Source organism: Terrapene carolina, unplaced genomic scaffold (genome assembly GCF_002925995.2).
Source record: "Terrapene carolina triunguis isolate 2854851 unplaced genomic scaffold, T_m_triunguis-2.0 Scaffold103, whole genome shotgun sequence".
Taxonomy (NCBI): domain Eukaryota; kingdom Metazoa; phylum Chordata; order Testudines; family Emydidae; genus Terrapene; species Terrapene triunguis.
The window spans coordinates 275,752-295,780 of NW_020664454.1; the positions used below are offsets into that span (position 1 = coordinate 275,752).

The 20,029-nt window shown below is 45.6% G+C and overlaps 1 protein-coding gene and 1 long non-coding RNA gene across 2 annotated transcripts; one reads left to right on the forward strand and one right to left on the reverse strand.

The window, feature by feature from the left end:
* The first annotated feature begins 7,885 nt into the window (after positions 1-7,885).
* Positions 7,886-8,815, forward strand: LOC113406556 (tumor-associated calcium signal transducer 2-like). Its single transcript, XM_026651863.1, has one exon. The coding sequence runs from the start codon at positions 7,886-7,888 to the stop codon at positions 8,813-8,815; it is 930 nt and encodes a 309-aa protein (XP_026507648.1).
* A 5,420-nt stretch (positions 8,816-14,235) lies between these two features.
* On the reverse strand, positions 14,236-18,092 carry LOC113406529. The gene is made up of 3 exons (XR_003369791.1): positions 18,019-18,092; positions 16,907-17,085; positions 14,236-14,321 (listed from the first exon to the last, which is right to left on the reverse strand). It is a non-coding gene; the product is annotated as an uncharacterized LOC113406529 (long non-coding RNA).
* Positions 18,093-20,029: the final 1,937 nt, after the last annotated feature.

The window sequence follows — 20,029 nt, forward strand, 5'->3', positions numbered from 1 at the left end:
TGCTATTGCTGCAAACTTAATCCTGGATCTAAAATCCAAGCTGTGTTCTTTCTGGTTCATGCGTCATAGCCAGTAATAAATGTATTTTGTTTCACCAGCAGTAATTGGTCCAGTAAAAGATATTATTTTGCCCATCTTCTCTCTATCATATCCTGGGACCACAAGGCTACAGCAACACTGCAAACAAGTAATAAATGAAGCATTTGTGATAATAGTTAACAGTTCTATTGACAGTATATGAGCCAGAAAAGAACCCAGCTCACTCTTCCTTAGTGTTGTGTCAGCTATGCAGTGCTAATATGACTTAAAAAAATAGTAAAAACTTACCTTTCTCACTATAGTAGCAAATATGACTTTAAACACACACACGGAATAATTTCTTTTTACTAAGAAATCTCTATTTTTCATCCAGACTCTTTTCTGACGAGGACCATGTTTTTAGTATGACTGTGCTAGAGTGTGCGATTTAATCTTTTATAACACATCATATTTTGCCAAGATAACTTGCTCAGAAGAGAGAAGAAAATAGTAAGCAGCATCTTAGAAGACCCAATTTAAATTGAAATACTCAACAACTAAAGCCAAGTTGACCAAAGTACTTTAAATTGAATCTGTCTTGATGCTGTGATCAACTGAGCTCACTGCAATATTACGAAACACCTCTCCTTTGAGAAATGAAAATGATACGTTCTCTTCATCCATTGTATATGTTGTAACTCCCATGAATGCTGTGTGTGTGCACTGAGTGCATATATACTTACATGTGTATTTGTTGGCTATTGTTTTAAATTTTAAAGACCCAATTGTTTGCAGTATTTATTCACAGGGATTTATACCATGTGCTTGACTTGTACATCAATATCTTAAACAAACCCAAATAAATAAAGTTAATTTCCTAGGAAAACTGTTTAAGTTGTAGGAATTCATACACAGTACTGTCATTGCCCATGATAAGTTATACACGTTTACATGTTGCTCAGACATGGTCAGTATTCCTGGTAGCTATTTTTAGAATGTTCTTTCACTGAAAGATTGTGTATCAAGTAACCCAATGGCTGTATTATGTGTTTGTAATAGTTCTCTGTCTTTTGAAATAATGTAAGAATTGGATATTAAGCACAAATTAACACTAAAAATGATGTGGTTCAAATAAGTGTGATAAGCACCAGTAGATGGAGCTCTGTTACACTGATATATTTAACTAAAAATATAATGCTTTAATATAGCATCTCCCAGCTGAAGATATTAGTGTTTTGGAGTGTTAGTTAGGCCTGATTGTTCCTTCTTTCCATCAATCCCTTCCCATAAAATCTTTAAAGTGTTTTTGTATTACATTAAAAACCGTGTGTGTGTGAGAGAGAGAAGTGGAATCAGAAACACACTTGGTTTCACCCTGATTGCTTTGTTTTGATAGTGTATCAATTTTCCCCACCTTCTATTTACTTTGTCTTTTTAGAATATAAGGTAATTGGGGCATGGACTGTCTTTTGTATAGCGCAGGGGTCGGCAGCCTTTCAGCTGTGGGGGGCCGAGTCTTCATTTATTCACTCTAATTTAAGGTTTCGCGTGCCAGTCATACATTTTAACGTTTTTAGAAGGTCTCTTTCTATAAGTCTATAATATATAACTAAACTATTGTTGTATGTAAAGTAAATAAGGTTTTTAAAATGTTTAAGAAGCTTCATTTAAAATTAAAATGCAGAGCCCCCCAGACCAGTGGCCAGGACCCGGGCAGTGTGAGTGCCACTGAAAATCAGCTCGCGTGCCGCCTTTGGCACACGTGCCATAGGTTGCCTACCCCTGGTATAGTGCTTAGCCCAGTGGGATCCTGATTCTGATCGGGGCCTATTATGGGTGCTACTGCAATGTAAATAATTCCAGTAATGATGGGAGTGTTCCCAGTATGACAATTTACACTAGTTGAGGATCTCTGAGTGAAAAAACTTCTCCAGAATGAAAACAAAAAACCACAGAGTTTATAACATAAAAGAGACAAGACAAGTGGAAGACAAGACGTGGCTAAGAAAGGAAGGGTGAGGAGAGAGGCTCGGTGAGGCAAAAGGGGAAGGCAATGCACCTAGAAGAACTGGTTTTGGAGGTAGTGGGCTGGCTTGACTTGGGAGACTTTTCCAAGGTGACAGTGTAAAAGAGTGAAAGGTGAGAAGTTGGGGAGGAGTGTAGAGAGCAAGTAGAGAGTTTGAAGAAATGAGAGCAGAGATGCAGGCAGGGAGAGTGGAGGTGCTGTAGTAAGAGACAGGAAGCTAGCTAAGGGATGGATTTGAGGAGGTGGGTGATAAGTTTGGAGTGGCTGGAGAGGATTACTTTTATCAGCAGTATTTTGAATGGCTTGAAGATGGAAGGCTATGAAGGAGGTTACAGTAACCAGGGACATATGACCAAATCCTGGGCAACAGCTTTAGGGTGGGGGTGTGTGTGTGTGAGAGAGAGAGAGAGAGAGAGAGAAAAGAAGGTAGATATTAAAGAGGAAGAAGCAACATGGCTTAACAAGAGACCAGGCGAGAAGAACTGGAACAAACCACACCCCATATATTATAAAAAAAATAAAAGAAATTAGAGTTGGAAATAATACTGCTTAGCAATTTCACATGTAGGTCTCAAAGTTTTTTCCAAAGGAGGGTAGATACTATTTTCATTTTACAGACGGAAAAACTGAGACACAGAGCAGTGCAGTGACTTGCTCAAGGTCACAAAATGAAACCGTACAAGAACCACGAGTAAATCTAGGAATTTACCTACTTCCTCTTCTTGGCAATGAAGGATTATTCCCTACACTGTATTTTATAACAATTTCTCTTACTCCAAATAGAGAGGGGGCTAAGCCACCAATTTCAGTTCCAGGTCTGAGCTTCCTTGAAGTTTGAGGGTATTTGGATCTGCTGGTTTGGTTTAGGCCCATATTTGGTTGTAAATATGAATTGGCAGCCACTGTAGCTTCCTAATAATTCGTCCACTATTTACAATGAGACCTGCCTTAAATAAAGGGCAGGCTCTGGGAAAACCCCTGTGGAAGTAGAGTTTGAATATGGGTTTTTTTCAGGACCCATTCCTGTGAGTTACAGAGTGCCTGAGGGTGCTCAACGTCTTGCACAAGCTGCTCAGCACATCTGAGTTTCAGGAGTTTGTGCTTACCCAAGTCTGCAGGCAATGAGCAAGGAGAACGTCTGACACCTACTGGCAGCAATGGGAAGATGGGGAAACAGTGACTCATGGAGTGTGGCTTGTTAAGAAACTTGGAATGTTGTCCACAGAGCAATTACCCCACCATCAGAAATTTTAGTATCTCCAGAAACTGCCATGACAATATCAACCGCTCTATAAGGTAACAGAACAAGTGTGAAAGTTTTTGTATGTTTTACTGGCTTGGGCTAAATAGTATATCAAAGGGAAGTAGGAGGGGCAGAAACCATCCTCGCTAGAAGGAAGGAATGCCCCAACTGTTTTATAAATGAAAGTATAATCTGTCACTGGACAGACTGTCAACCCATCATTGGTTTGACATTGCAGCTGCTCTGGGATTTTATTAGAGCAGATTAAAAGGAATTTTTGATATACAAAACTAAAATCCCCAAGCAATAAGAAACCAGACAATACAACAGCAGGGGAGCTGCAGGACAGAGGATTGGGAAACTGGCTGTATTACTGATTTGTGCTCCCTTCAGAGGTCAGAGGAGGAACGGAGTGTGTGATCGTGGAGGAGACAATGGAGTCCAGGGATCCAGGAGAAAAGGAAGCATTAACCATAGCTACCTCTCTGTGGTTCTGCCAGCCTAGCCCTGGCCTTGGCAGCACAGCTCCTTTTGGAGCCATACAGCTCCTAACTCCATTGTCCATGCCTGGGGCTAGTACCCCCTCACCAAAGACAGTGTAAACATGGGGGCTAATGTTCCTAGGAGCAGTATTAACCAAATGCTATTTGCCATGCCAAGGAGACTGGGGGCTGTTCCACCCATCCGCTTCTCCTACCTGCAGTATCATTCCCCCCTGGCACAGATCCTAATAAGCGCCCCTTCCTAGTTGCCTATTAGGACTGCTCTGCGGGGAATCCAAGCCTCTGTGCTCTGAATGCCCTGGGGTGTGTTAAGCTCCTGGAACCCCAACGGAGTCCAGCCGCTGCCCCAATCTTGTGGTCCCTAATCACACTCTCAGGCCATAGACCTATCTGGCATCCCCTTTGATTGTTTTAACCCACCATCCAACTGCCTAGCCCCTCTGGGTGCAGCGCAAACCCTTCAGCTTCTGGTTTACTGTTTAACTCCCTCAGGGACCCCCAGCAGTTGTAAACGGTCAACACACACTTTGTTCAGTTACTCGACTTTATGCTCTTTACTTAACAGATAAAGCACAGGAGAGTACCTCTCATACGAAACAATGACACATCCTACATGCAATGTCTCGCCAGCTCACCCGTCCTGTGCAGGTTCTTGAGGGATCAGGTGTGTTTCGTCAGGCAGGCAGCGTCCTCTGGCCCCTTGCCTACCTTGCAGCAGCAGCCTCCCTCATCTTAAACTAGTGCAAAATGGCTCTCTTTCTCCTCTCTCTTATACTAGCACTGGTGCTCCTGGTCTGCTATTTCTTGATTCCAGTCTTCTAGCTGCTGTGTTTCTTCTCCAGCTGCAGCTTCTGTTGAGCTGTCCACAACTTCTGTGGCTGTGGTGTACTCAGTCTGGACGGAATGTGGTGCTGCCTCTGTCAGGCTCTTCCTTGTTTGTCAGGGTGGGGAACCTCAACCCATAGTTGGGGCAGCAAATCCTTTGGGAGACAAAGAGACACCTAGGGGCGGCTCCAGGCATCAGTACACCAAGCGCGTGCCTGGGGCGGCAAGCTGCGGGGGGCAGCCTGCCGGTCGCCGTGAGGGCGGCAGTCAGGCTGCCTTCGGCGGCGTGCCTGTGGGAGGTCCGCCAGTCCCACGGCTTCGGCGGCAATTTGGCGGCAGGTACTCCGAAGGCGCGGTACGGGTGGATCTCCTGCAGGCATGCCGCCGAAAGCCGCCTGACTGCCAGGAGACGCCACACACACTCCCTAGAAACCAGATGGGAGTGAGAGAACCCCATCTCAAGCTAACACCCACAGGTTGAGGGGTAAGAAGGGCCATGTGAGAGCTCAGCCCCAGAGGCTCTGAAGAGAGAAATTATACAGGCTGGTGGACAAGTGACACTATGGAATTTTGAAGGATGCATGCTGGCTTGCTTGCAAAATATTTACTACACCTCTATCCCGATATAAGGCGACCCGATATAACACGAATTCGGATATAACGCGGTAAAGCAGTGCTCCAGGGGTGCGGGGCTGCGCACTCCGGCGGATCAAAGCAAGTTCGATATAACGCGGTTTCACCTATAACGCGGTAAGATTTTTTGGCTCCCGAGGACAGCGTTATATCGAGGTAGAGGTGTATATGAAATTATAAAAGGTAAGAGGAAAAAATGCCATTTACGGATCAGCCTGTCCAGGAAATAAGTGCGCTCCCCTGGGCTGCTGGACAGCACTCTAGTTATACCCACTTCTTTAGGGGGAGATGTGACAGCTAAGGCAATTTCCTGGACAAACCATATTGAATTAAGTTTGTGCATCTTTGTGGGCCAAGGATTGTATGTAATTCCATGGGGGAGGGAGATCACAGCCCTCCAAAAACTAAGAAGAGTGGGGGTGGGTAGACAAATTCATTCAGGTTGTAACACCTCCAGAGAGGAACCACCACCTGGAGGGAGGCTCGCATATACTAATTCACACTGGATTCTCCAGGGACCAACAAAGAAAGGACTTTTGAGTAAAATTGCGGAGTTAAGACTGACTCAGGGCCGTCTTTCTGATCCGGCAAATGGACAAGACCTTCGCTCTAAGGGGAGCCCCCAATCCTTCCTGAGAAGAGCTGGAAAGACTTGCCTATTCAGTGTTCTTGTTCTAAGCAGTAGGGGTTATGAACTTGTAACCACAAGAATGCCCCTTGGTGTGGGTTGAAGGACTGCTCACCTGCCAGAGTCCTTGGAGTCAGGGGGTGATCTCTGGTAAGCTTAGCATGCATGTAGGTTCTTTTATTGTTTTTAATATGTTTTCTCTATACTGCTTTTTCCTTAAGAGCCAATATGCTTGCTTAGGAAGAGCTGTCTGGTAACTTAACGGTGGCAATTACACTGTTTACTGTCTCTGAGGAGAAAAGTAAAGCAGGCCTGCTTAGGCTGTCTGACTTTGCTGGGAAATTCACAGTATAGGCAGGGAACTGTAGAGCCTGAAGATATCTCAGTCAGGAGTGTGAGAGATGCATGTCTCAGCCCAAGAGAGGCAACGGCTGGGGATCCAGAAACCTATGAGTGGGTGCCTTTGCTGGACCACAGAAGAAGGGGCGGCAAGTTATATACACTCGTGGTGCCTGGGCTCCAGCAATATTCAGGGCCCCGGGGGCCCAGCTCCACCAATGTTTGGGGCTGGGTCTCTCCCTCGGCCCCACCTGCCGCCCCCATGCACCTCCCCCGAGTGTCCCCCCGGCCCCCACTTGCTGCCCCCGCTCACCTCCCCCGGGCCCCGGAGCCTGCAGTTCATGCTGACTCTGCTCTGCTGGCTCCCGGCATCAACTGATGTCGCAGGGTCCTAGTGCCCCCGTCCCCTAATGGCAGGGCAGGCTGCCCTTACCCTGCCCTTCTGCCCTAGCCCTGAGCCTCTCCAACGCCCCAAACCCCTCAACCCCAGCCAGAGCCCTCATCCCCCCGCACCCTAATCCTCTGCCCCAGCCCTGAGCCCCTCCCACAACCCAAACCCCTCATCACCAGCCCCACAGCCCTCACCCCTGAACCCCTCCTATCCCCAAAATCCCTCCCAGAGCGTGCACCCCCTCCCTCTGCACCCCTCCCACTCCAAACTCCTTCCCAGAGCCTGCACCCCTCACCCCTCCTGCACCCCCACCCCTTGCCCCAGCCCAGAACCTACACCCAAACTCTGTCCCAGAGCCTGCACCCCTCACCCCTTCCTTCACCCCCACCCCCTGCCCCAGACCAGAGCCTGCACTCAGCACCCAAACTCCATCCCAGAGCCTGCACTCCAGAGCCTCCCCCAACTCCATCCCAGAGCCTGCACCCTGCACCCCTCCTGTACCCTAATCCCCAGCCCAGGGCCTGCACCCCAGACCTCCTCCCCCCACTCAAACTCCCTCCCAGAGCCTTAGGCAGGTGGGGGGTGGAGTTTGGGGGGGGGGGCGGGTTCTGGGAACCACCAAAATTTCTACAAACCTGCCACCCTTGCACAGAAGGGAAATACATGAGCTGTTGCCCTGAACTGTGACATACCTCATCCCACCTCTAATTGCTGTACTTCTCCCCCATAATATCAGGGCAGCAAGGCTTCCACAAACACCGGTGTAGGCTGCTGTCCTTCCTTCTGTGTGTTTCCTTGCTCCAGTTCCCATCTGCATGGGGCCCTAACTGCGTTTATATATGCAGGAGATGGAAACAGAGACAGAAGGAAGGGGCTCAGGCAGGCTCACATTATCTTAAAAAACTGTGTTTATGTTCTGATCCACAAGGCAGGGCCAGGAGGAGTCACGTTTTATATTGGTGTGTGAGTTGCTTGCCTGTTGTATTTCCTCATTCAGCAGGAGGGAGGGAGACAGGTTGGGATGGTGGGAAGTTATTGCCACTCCCTGAAGGTATAATTGAAGAAGGTGCAGCTCACTGACTTCTCTGTGGGTTTTCTGTGTTGCTGGAGACCAATTGTTTGTGAGCAGAACCTGTCTTGCAGGTCTGATGTGGGTTGAGTAATAGGGAGTGGCTCACCAATACACAAAAACCAGGAGATTGGCTGTCAGTGGGCTTAGTTTTCAGACAGCCCTTGCCATTTCTTCCCACAGGCTTCTTCCTCTCTTTCTCCCTTGAACATGGAATCTAGATTTGGAGTTGTGCTGGTTTTGATCTTGGCAGCTGCATCATCATCTGCCCAGAAGAACTGTACCTGTGCAACCAACAGACGGGCTCTATGCACTGAAGACAGACTCGGGAACTGCCTCTGCACGTTGGTGGGTTCAAATCAAAGAGTAAATTGTTCAGTGTTGACTTCAAAATGCCTACTGATGAAGGCAGAAATGAGCTCCCCAAAGGGCAGGAACTTCTTCAAACCTGAGCATGGCTTTTTAGACAATGATGGAATTTACAATCCAGATTGTGAGGACAGTGGTATCTTCAAAGCCAGGCAGTGCAATCAGACCAACACCTGCTGGTGTGTGAACTCTGCTGGGGTGAGGAGAACTGATAAAGGTGACACAACCCTAAGATGCAGTGAACTAGTCAGAACTAACTGGATCTTCATCGAACTGAAACACAAGGAGAGGTCTAAAACCTTCCATGCTTCTGAAGTGGCAAATGGTCTGAGACAGATCATTCAGAACAGATACAAGCTGCATCCAAAGTACATCACTGCCATTGAGTATGAATACCCATTCATCCATATTGACCTGAAGCAAAATGCTTCCCAGAAATCCAACAGAGATGTTGATATAGCTGATGTGGCTTATTACTTTGAAAAAGATGTTAAACTTGACTCCATATTTCATCGTAGTAATGCATTCAACCTCTCCGTTAACGGAGAGCCTCTGGATGTGGAAGGAATTTTAATTTACTATGTGGATGAAAAGCCACCAGAGTTTTCTATGAAACGTCTGACTGCTGGCGTTATTGCTGTGTTGGCAGTGGTGATATTGACTATTATTACTGGGATTACTGTACTGGTTATTACCAGGAGGAGGACCGGGAAGTATGAGAAGGTCGAGATCAAGGAGATGGGTGAAATGAGACGTGGACAGGACTCATAGCTGCCTTAATCTGAAGACAGAAATTAAGACTTTGATGAGAAGGAAGCAGAAATGGCAAGATTATTCAATGTTTGTGTGGGGAGGCTGGGGTATTTTTTATTTCTAGTTTTAAAACAATGATTTTCTAAAATCCTAAATGAGCTTTGATGCGTAAAGTGGTATTAACTAGTATAAATTAATTTGAGAGTTGATTATCAAAATCACGTGGAAAGAAAAGATGAGCACCGTAGCCCAAAATTTTCCAATTGTATAGTTGTATTTTTAAGGGGACAAGAAAGTTATTTGTACTTCCTAACATAGCTATTTAGCATAATTTATAATACCTACATTTGTATTACTAAATTCATAGATTCATAGATTCATAGATTCTAGGACTGGAAGGGACCTCGAGAGGTCATCGAGTCCAGTCCCCTGCCCGCATGGCAGGACCAAAGAGCCTGTTAAACTTGTTTAAACATTTTATGAGGACTTTTTTTTGCACAACCAGGTGCTGAAGCTTGAATATGCGCTGTCTGACTCACTTGTATAACTAGGGTTGGCTTTCTGTTTTCAATGACGTTTTTAAAGATACTACTTTGACGAAGTTGCTGGAACTTTTTTGTTTTCACCAACTTTAAACTTAATAAATTCCATCAAAAACAAAACAAACAAAAAATTGTGATAATCTCTTCCAGACTTACAGTATCACAGCCTTCTGTGCTGACTCATGCGTCTGATGAAGTGGGTATTCACCCACGAAAGCTTATGCTCCAATATGTCTGTTAGTCTATAAGGTGCCAGAGGACTCTTTGTCATTTGTCGAAGGTGCAAATATTCTGAAATTCAAAGTTGGTCAGACAACCTTGTGCTCTGATCCCGCACATGCTTTCCAATGGGGGTCTGGCCATGTGTAGTCATTACAGATTCATTGGCACTTTTTCTAAGAGTGGGAGAGCTATTCTTGCTGTCTTGGTCAAATTCCAGCTCTGGTCATTGGTTTCTCTCTACCCAAACGTCCCTTGCAGTTTCAATAGGAAAAGGTATTCTTCACTGTTTAACAGCCCACAGCAATACCACACAATGTTTTAGGACAAGTTGTGAAGAGACCTTTACCTCATTAGAGCTGCAGGGGAAATTAAGGTAGGCAGAATGTAATTACCCAACCCGGAATTTGGCCAAGACCTCAGCATTAGACACTAGTCACCTACCACTATACAAAATCTTTTCTATGTAGCATCATCACCTTAAAGGACAAATGGAAAGAAGGAAAAAAAGGTGGGGGGGGGCAAGGAGGGAATAATGGTAGTTGTTAAATGTTGGAATACTGGCAGAATTGGTACATTCCCTGGGCTGCTGATGGACATCTAAAGTTCTATCAGCCTAATTAGATTTCTTTCAAAACATGATTACTTCAAGCAGGCATTCCAACAGAGTCAGCCATCTAATTCACATAATCTGCCCTTAATTTCACTGTTTTGCAAACCTAATAAGCATCCATTGTTGTGTGGCTCCTATGGATAACTGTTTACTAAACACACATGAAAAATTCCAATGTCCAGGAAAAAATGATGGGACTTAGTGTGGCCATGGGATTGGATACTCGAATGGGCATCAGGGACTGGGTTCTATTTCCAGCGTTGCCAGTGACGTGCTGTGTGACATAGGACAAGTTACTACACCTTTCTGTTCCTCAGTTTCCACATCTGTGATGGAGATGATACTGACCCTTCCCTACTTTGAAACTGCTTTGAGATACGTGGATAAAAATTGCTATATAGGAGCTAAATGCTGTTATTATTCACTTATCTGTAAGAACCAATTGGGCTTTATTACAGGAAGACCAACTGACTGCAATTGTTGTAATACAGTAAAGCTTGAAAGCAGATGCATATTATTTATTTCACATTTTCCCACCAATATGACATTAGATTTTTGCATCATCCTGCCAGAAACATCAACACACAATTCAAATATTAAGAATTTGGGGGCTGGGACTATCATTTATTAATATGCTCGTGCACTGCCTCGCACAGCAGAGTCCAACCTGCTTGTGGCCTTTAAGTACCACTGCAGTATAAAAGTTAAATAATAATGAGAGATGGGCCTGAACCAAATCCCCAGATAAGAATTCCCCCAAACTGCAGGTAAGTTCTGAGACTAGCCTCGCTCCATACCCAAACTTTGTGATTGGCCTTGCTCTGTATAATGAGCTGAACTAAAAATCTGAACCTGAGCATCCCTTAACTTTGGAGAAATCTGAACCCGAACTAAGTGGCTCAGGCTCGGTTGCTACACGGTTTTGTTTCTTATATAGTGTATGTGTGGAGCTGATGAAAAGGTGTCTCCTTGATAGCTCTTGGAGTCCTTTCTGCCACAGAAAAGGTGCAACACTGGCAATGGCAAAGCAGTCCTGACATTGCCTCACCAAGGGGTCGCTAACCAGGAGGACCGGCTTCCAGAATGGCGAGTTGGACAGTCTCCATGCCTGTTTGATCTTTGACTTCTTTTTTGACATTTCCCCCAAGGGTGCCAGTTGTAGCAGTGTTTTAGTTTTTTATGGCAGAGAGACCAGTTCACTAGGAACTGGATTGCAGTCACCAAACCCATTTTTAGTACAGGCCAAAGCATAGCCACTAGATGCTACCACCACCAATCACTACTAGAATGGATTTGACCTAGAAAATGAGAGATAAAAGACCTATATTCTATTACTAGTCGCCTGAAACACATCTGTTACTACTATAACATTATATCTGGGCTGTTCATATGATTACATTCTCTCTCTTATGCCCACAGAGCCTTAGTAATGCAGGAATTGGGAGGGCAATAACAGCCACTTCTTCAGCCCCTGAGCTGAAAAATAGGGGTTACAAACCCCAAGCATCCCTTGCATGAGGATTTGTGGCCACTGCATGTGATTGTGGACCCAGTGGTTACACCCCCAACTCTCCATAGGCACATCCGCACTGGTTTGTGTGGATTCCATCGCTGCCACATGCAAGGCTTTCAGAGTCTCCTTGCAGGTTCACTCCAATGGAGCCACAGTGGTTCTGTTGTATTAGGGACCTTTGGTGGTCCCAAAGCAGCTGGGTAAATTTCAGGGTGGGTGAATTTAGTGGCATTATTTACATTACAACTCCAGTTTACTGGAGTTTGGCTTTTATTTTTCTTGTGTCTATACACATACTGTATGCCTAAGAACGTCAGCCAGACTGGCATGCCAGATGGCTTAAAAAGGGTGGAATTCCAACTAGTGCAACCCCTTTAAACCCACCGATCTGGGCTGAATGTTGAATTTTTTAAAAAATGTGGCCATCAGCATCAGGGCTGAGTTTTTATGAAAAAATCTGGCCCCCATTGTGAATGCTGAGCACTTGAAAATCTGGCCTTGGATTATTTCTTCCACAAGATTATAACAAAGGAAGTTGCAACACTATTAAAAGACCTGGGGAAATGATTTGATTCATATCAAATTGTTTAACTTACTGTGGGAATTTGGTACAGTTTTATCAACTGGATTCCAACAGTTTATGCCAACCACCAGAATTTCACCAGTGACCCAGTGGAAATCTGAGACTGTTAGGGCTCAATCCTGCTCTTTTTTTTCTACCTGAATGGCATTAGGGGCCTAGGGATGCATTAGGGGCTTAAGTCAATGCTTAGGGGCCTAGGGATGTTCCAGTTGGGAGTAGAAATTGGTGACAGTCAGGTATTTCTTTTGATACAGTTTTGTGTATTTACAAAGAATGTACAAAGTGCTTTGTCTCTGAACACAGAAGGAATCAAGTAGCAGGAAGAGGCTTCTTTTGCTCACAGCACCAAGAACACTGTATTCGACCGGCACCACTGATCCAAAAACCTCTCTTTAGGTTCCTTCCTGGGTCAGACACCGTGTTTTCAGCTGCTCCTTCTGGCTGTTTGGCTGTTCCTCCGTCTCCCAGTTTTTGTCTAGTCTGCCTTCTCTCTCACACACCGGCTCATACCAATACCCAGTGCAACCCTCCACCCACTAGCTAGTGCTAGTTTCTGGGCAGACGCTATTAGATCTTGTTTTAGGTGTGGCCCTTTAACTGTCTCTTACAACTATCTTAAGTGTCGGGTGTGTTCACACAAATTTTAACTCAATGCACAACAAGGTTTCACCCAGCTCCTAATAATATCAAAATTCTCAGGACTGGGCCTTACTTGAAGCTTTGTAGCACTCAGAACATGTGTACTCCCTTACTACAAGAGGAGCTGCATTTCTTCAAAGGGATCAAATACTGAAATGCACCTGTCCCAGGGTTTTCTGGACTCTGCTTCATGTTATGCCAGTGACATTTTGCATTACTGGAGTTTGGCTTATTACAAAGGAATTGGGGGCAGTTTTCAGAATGAGGGAGAGGAATAAATTAGACCAATGATCAGTTAAATATGAGGGGCCAAATTCTGCTCTCAATTTTATCCATGTAATTATACCCAGTTTTTTTCAATACAGTTGCATGGGTATAGTTGGGAACAGAATTTCTAAAAAATGAGGCAGTTTTCACTGTTGTTTGGGGCTGAGAATTAGGAGTTTTGGATTCTCCTCCTACCCCTGTAACTGGCTTGCAGAGTAATTTTTGGAGATTCAGTTTTTAACCTTTGTGTTCTGAGTCCTCATATGTAGCACGGGAGTGATAATACTAAACCATGTTTCCTTAGTGATCTGATTTCCCTTGATGAATGGTTAGTATCAGTAATAAAAACAGTATGAACAATAATTAGCCATGGCAATGGCTGAGTAGGAGAAGCATACAGCTGGTCAAGTTGTATCACATGAAAGATCCAAGCAGATAAACAAAATATTCTGAGCAGCTGTAGTGGTATTTTGGGAGCTTTCGTCTTTTTTAGGGGATAGGGTAGAGACAAGACAGTCACATGGTATCATCCATGCTATGATAAATCAGCAAAGAACCACTGACTAAAACAGATGGGTTGTGGTCAGTTATTTCTTTGTACGTCATCGTGAACGAGTGGTCTCTGTGTGGTGCTCCATGACAGGAAAAGCCCTAAGGTAGTCAAGTGGGGGTGATGCCGTATATGTCACCAACTATTCAAACGAACAGAGAGATTAATTGTAGTGCACAGCACAGAGAACACCTCTGTGAATTATGTCATTCTAATTGGAGTAAAGCCATGTAAAGCTACCAGAGGAAGAGGACTGCCGTACTTCCCAAATATCTTTGCTAAGTTCTCATTCCTCTCCTGCTGCTCCAGTCACATTGCCTCTCAGGCTGTATATTATCTTTTCCACATATGGCAGACTGAATATTTCACTGTAATGGTCCATGATGTTCACATTGTTTGACCTTCTGCCTACTGCTGATGTTCCTGCCTGAAATTCTTTCTAAGGATAATATAAACTCTTGATCAACAAGGAGTCTGGTGGCACCTTAAAGACTTAACAGATTTATTTGGGGATAAGCTTTCATGGGTAAAAAACCCACTTCTTCAGATGCCTCAAGATAAACTCTTGATAAGTTTCAGATCTTGCAGAATAAAGACCCTGTGTGAATAAAAAGAATATGCATTATTTTCAGTGGCAGGGAAGGTCTAAATATAATTGGATCAACATTTATCCTCTATTTTCCTCTCAGTAGTTGATTATGCCACCCCTACTCCAATTCACTAGACTGGTTTCCTCTTTCCTTCTGCATCAAATTCAAGGTTGTGCCCAACTACATGACTGTTTACACCTCTGCTTTTACTTCAGCCTGCACAGCCTTCTAGACTTCTGCATCCTTTTCTTCTTAATGCACCCTTCCATCTTTGGTTTTCACCTTCTTTTAGGCTGCCTCCTACACTGGGCGTAGTCTCTGTTTTCCTGTGCACCAGCCACATTCTCTGTCTTCCTTCAAACTCACTTTTCCATTACCTTGCTATAGCACTCTCTCACTGACTATGTGTCCATGTCTTCTTGTTTTTAGACTGCTCTCCCCAGTGGCGTAGCCAGCTTCTAAGAGGAGGGGGAGCAAACATAAAAAAGGTGCTCCCCCTTGGCTCCTCCTCTGGCCACGCCCCCTTGGCTCCTCCTGTGGCCGCTCCGCGCCCCCCCCTGGCTGCCGGCCGCGCTGCGGGCCGCCATGCTGTGCCCCCCTCGCTCCTCCGGCCGTGCTGTGGGCCGCCAGCCTGCGGCCCCCCCTGCTCCTCCGGCCACCCCCGCCGCCCCTCCCCATGGCTGCTGGCCGCGCTGTGGGCCGCCAGCCTGCGCCCCCCCTCGCTCCTCCGGCTGCGGCTGTCGGGCCGCGCTGCGGGCCGCATGCCACGCCCCCTCCCCCCGCTCCTCCGGCCACTTTTGGAAAGGCAGGGGAAGCGGCTGCTTCCCCTGCACCCCGCTAGCTATGCTACTGCTCCTTATTGTACTTGCATGGTTAGGCTGTAAGCTTTTCTGGGGAGGGATCTCAGGTCAGACGCTTGGGTGCAGCCAAAGTGCACAGAGGGCAAAACCGGGGTCACTGCAAAGGTGACTTAAAGCAGCGGGCTCTCAACATTTCCAGAGTACTGTACCCCTTTCAGGAGTCTGATTTGTTTTGCATACCCCCAAGTTTCACATCACTTAAAAACTACTTGTTACAAAATCGGACATAAAAATACAAAATGTCACAGCACACTATTTCTGAAAAATTGCTGACTTTCTAATTGTGACCATATAATTATAAAATAAATCAACTGGAATATAAATATTGTACTTACATTTCAGTGTATAGTATACAGAGCAGTATAAACAAGTCATTGTCTGTATGAAATTTTAGTTTTTACTGACTTTGCTAGTTTTATGTAGTCTGTTGTAAAAGTAGGCAAATATCTAGATGAGTTGATGTACCCCCCTGGAAGACCTCTGCATACTCCCAGGGGTAGCGTACTTCTGGTTAAGAACCACTAACTTAAAGTTCTCCTTAGCTCTGCCCCGACCCTTGTGATGCTCTGTACACTCTATTCTATTCAGGCTCTTAGATTTCACTGTAGTATCTTCGCGCTTTCCAGTAGTGCATTAAGTGATGCAGCTAAAATCTGGCCCATTTGTTCTCTCATCTTCTCCCCAAGGGGAGAAGTGCATGCAGTGGGCTGTCTTGTTTTGGATTTTTATTTATTTTTTATAATGTATATGTACACATGTTGTTATATGTTTAGGTCAGAGGTCAGAGAAGGCAAAGCCTGTCAGAGACTGGGACATGGGCAGTTGTGCCTAGTGGTAGGAACAGGACTCATGCCTTGTGATTAGGAGCCAGGAAGGAGCACAGGGTCAGAGCCCAGAGTCAGAGGTCAGGAATCAGAGCCAAGGGTCAGAGTTGAATTACCTAGGCTATGGCTATACTACAGAGCTTACAGTGGCTGCTGTAACACTGTTAGTGCAGACGCTCTAAGCCAATAGGACAGAGCTCTCCCGTTAACTTAATTACTCCAGCCCCCGTGAGTGGTGGTAGCTATGTCAGCAGGAGACGCTTTCCTGCTGACATAGCACTGTCTACACTAGCGCTTAGGTTGGTGTAATTTACATCGCTCAAGGGGTGGTTTATTCACACCCCTGAGCAACATAACTTATACCAAGGTAAGCTGTTGTTCGCACCTGGTGCTAGAGTGAGGCAGAGCTATCACCACCATGAGCAACTGCTTTGAGCAGCCACCAGGCTTAAGAGCTGGTTTGTTGACTCTTCCAACCAAGCAGGTGGAGTAGCCAATCAGACAGCATACTACAGGCCAGCTGTGCTTGTTAGTTTTCCTGGAGACCGACTCTGCTGCAGCCCCTGCTTCCTGACAAGGTCAAAGAAAGGTAACTTGCACTTGGAGCAGAAGACGCTGAGGTTTGTGATGGTCTTTAGTTCCTGGGGAATTTTATTCCCCTGTCTTGGATTGGCCCCTGAGAAAGCTCTGTCATGGCCCTTGAGCCTACATTGTGTTCAGGCAGGCTGCTCCAACGTACACCAGGCTTAAGGTGACCAGACAGCAAGTGTGAAAAATCGGGACAGGGGGTAGGGCGTAATAGGACCCCATATAAAAAAAAAAGCCCCAAAGAATTAGGACTGTTCCTATAAAATCGGGACATCTGTTCACCCTAGTTAAAACTAAACAAAGTAAATATCACTGCTGTACCTTGCAGTCACTAGCTCAGTTTCCTGGTGGCACGGAGTTGTTTCAAACTTTTATCTTTCATGTTTATTTTGGCATAAAATTTCATTGGGATGTTGGCACGGAACTTGGCATGAAATTCAAGACCACTCTTAAAGTACTGTGTATTGATTCCCATCATTGCCACTGTATGCGTGTATATGCTGAAAGAGAGGGAAAATACAAACATGCATAACCATATCCGTTGATAAATATATACTTAGAAAGCACACTTTGAAATGTAGAATTCCCTGTATATAAATATCTTTTTTGGAAATCAGAGTTTGCGACTATAAGAGGAAAAATGGCCATCAATCTATTGACAGACAAAGAGATATACCACATATGTGGAGGTGAGATCCGTGTGACAAATTGCAGAGTCATGTGCTAATTTAACATGGACTGTTAGACCTCCTCATCTGCCCTCTTCATTTCTAATCCATCACCCCAGTTCTTATTCTAATATTAGAACACCCTGAGCTCTTTCAAACAGCTGCTATTTTTAAAAAATCAACTAGCTCCACAAATATTTCTTCTCCTCCCCACCCCCCAAAATTACACTAGCCTGAGGCCCAGGATGACCATATTTAGTGTTGCACCAGTAGCAGCTTTTTTCTATGTAAAATGTCATGACTTTACATCTGATATCACTCATCCCTGAAGGGGCAGAAATAGAAGCTTTATGGGAAGCGGTAGAATCCCAATTTGGATCCAGCACACACTGATAGCACTGCAAGGTCTGGGATAACATGACATTTTTTAGGCATAGAAAAGCTATTTTGTGTGTTGTTTAGAGATATTTATATGGTTCGCTTTGAGGCCTGTACAGCTGGATTAATGATGACTAAGTCACCCAGCAGTGTAGGCACAAAACACCGTAATTCCAGGATATTTTTTTAAATGCTCTGTAATGTATGTGGCAAGTATAGAACATGATGTAGTATGGAATAAAAGGTTTAACAGCACCTATTTGGATTGACCTATATAACTTACACATGTCTTCACCCTCGTGAATAATTCAGCTATCCCAAATCCCTGCCAATAAAATTAGAGCATACCATCATATTTATATACATATATATCCTACTTTTCCTCACCTTGGGTTGATATCAGCATGAAGTTGCACATTGGCATCAAAGAACTGCAAAGGTTTAAAACTACCAGATAAAGAGGGGGACATATTTACACCAACTGTAAGAGATAGAAAAGAATTATAGCAATGGCAAAACAATAAATTAAGGGTTCCAAATCGACAGTTTTGTTACAATAATAGTAATTAGCACTTAGGTACACCATTTCATCTTCAAAACACTTTACAGAATTAAGAAGGGCCCAGTTTTACCCTTGAAGTGCCCACTAAAATGAATCAGGAGTTACACACCGCTATCCAAGGCCTTGGCTACACTTGCAGATGTACAGTGCTGTGAGTTAAACCTGACTTCATGCAGCTGAGTAGGGAAAGCGCTGCAGTCTGTCCACACTGACAGCTGCCCAGCGCACTGTCGTGGTCACATTTGCGGCAATTGCAGCGCTATTGGGAGCGGTGCATTATGGGCAGCTATCCCACAGAGCACCTCTTCCCATTCTGGCGCCGTGGGTTGTGGGAAGGGGGCGTGGGTGTGGGGGATTTTGGGTCCTGTCCCAATGCCCCGTGATGCATCGCTTCGCATCCCAGAAATCCCTTTGTTTCCATCCACCTTTGGCGCCATCTTTCAACGGTTTCTGTGCAGCGCGATCTGTCTGTGGGAAATGGAGCCCGAACTGCTGAGGTGTATGCTGATGAGTCTCGCCAGCACGTCACATTTGGCTGTCAAACTATTCCTTAAGATCCAAAGTGACAGTGAGAGTGAGGAGTCCGACGATGCTATTGAGCCGCATAATGCGTACGACACGAAATTGCTTGTGGCATTCACGGACATGCTCAGCACCGTAAACGCCGCTTTTGGGCTCGGGAAACAAGCACCGAGTGGTGGGATCACATCGTCATGGAAGTCTAGGATGACAAGCAGTGGCTGCAGAACTTTCGGATGAGAAAAGCCACTTTCATGGGACTGTGTGAGGAGCTTGCCCCCACCCTGCGGCGCAAGGACACGAGATTGAGAGCTGCCCTGCCAGTGGAGAAGCAGGTGGCTATTGCAATCTGGAAGCTGGCAACTCCAGACAGCTACCGGGTCGGTCGCAAACCAGTTTGGAGTGGGAAAGTTGACCGTTGGAATCGTGTTGATGCAAGTTTGCAAGGCCATTAATCACATCCTACTCAGAAGAACCGTGACTCTGGGTAACGTGCAGGAAATAGTGGATGGCTTTGCACAAATGGGGTTCCCTAACTATGGAGGGGCGATAGATGGGACGCACATTCCTATTCTGGCACCACCCCACCTAGGATCCGAGTACGTTAATCGGAAGGGGTATTTCTCTATGGTTCTCCAGGCACTTGTGGATCACCGTGGGCGTTTCATTGACATTAACACAGGCTGGCCTGGAAAGGTGCATGACGCACGCATCTTTCGGAACACTTGGCTGTTCAGGAAGATGCAGGCCGGGACTTTTTTCCCCAGAGCGGAAGATCACGGTAGGGGAAGTTGAAATGCCCATTGTGATCCTTAGAGATCCCGCTTACCCGTTAGTGCCGTGGCTCATGAAACCCTACATAGGGAGCCTTGACAGCAGCAAGGAACGGTTCAACTACAGGCTGAGCCGGTGCCGAATGACTGTGGAGTGTGCCTTTGGCCGTTTAAAGGCCCGCTGGCGATCTCTATATGGGAAGCTGGACTTGGCCGAAAACAGCATCCCCGCGGTTATATCCGCGTGCTGTGCCCTCCATAATATTTGTGAAGGGAAGGGTGAAAGCTTCACTCAGGCATGGACCTCTGAGGTTCAACACCTGGAGGCTGAATTTGCACAGCCAGAGAGCAGGGCGATTACAGGGGCCCAGCGCGGGGCTGCAAGGATTAGGGATGCCTTAAGGGAGCAATTTGAGGCTGAAAACCAGCAGTGATATCTGGTGCCCTGCATGGGAGTGAAGTGCAGTAGTTCCAATCTTTAGTAATCAGTGTTTGCTAAGCAGACAAGCAGACTTGCAATGCCTGTTTATTTCCTGGGCTAAGG

Bases quoted from the DNA above. Each gene is read 5' to 3' on its own strand.
- LOC113406556 (XM_026651863.1), top strand. From the start codon at position 7,886: ATGGAATCTAGATTTGGAGTTGTGCTGGTTTTGATCTTGGCAGCTGCA.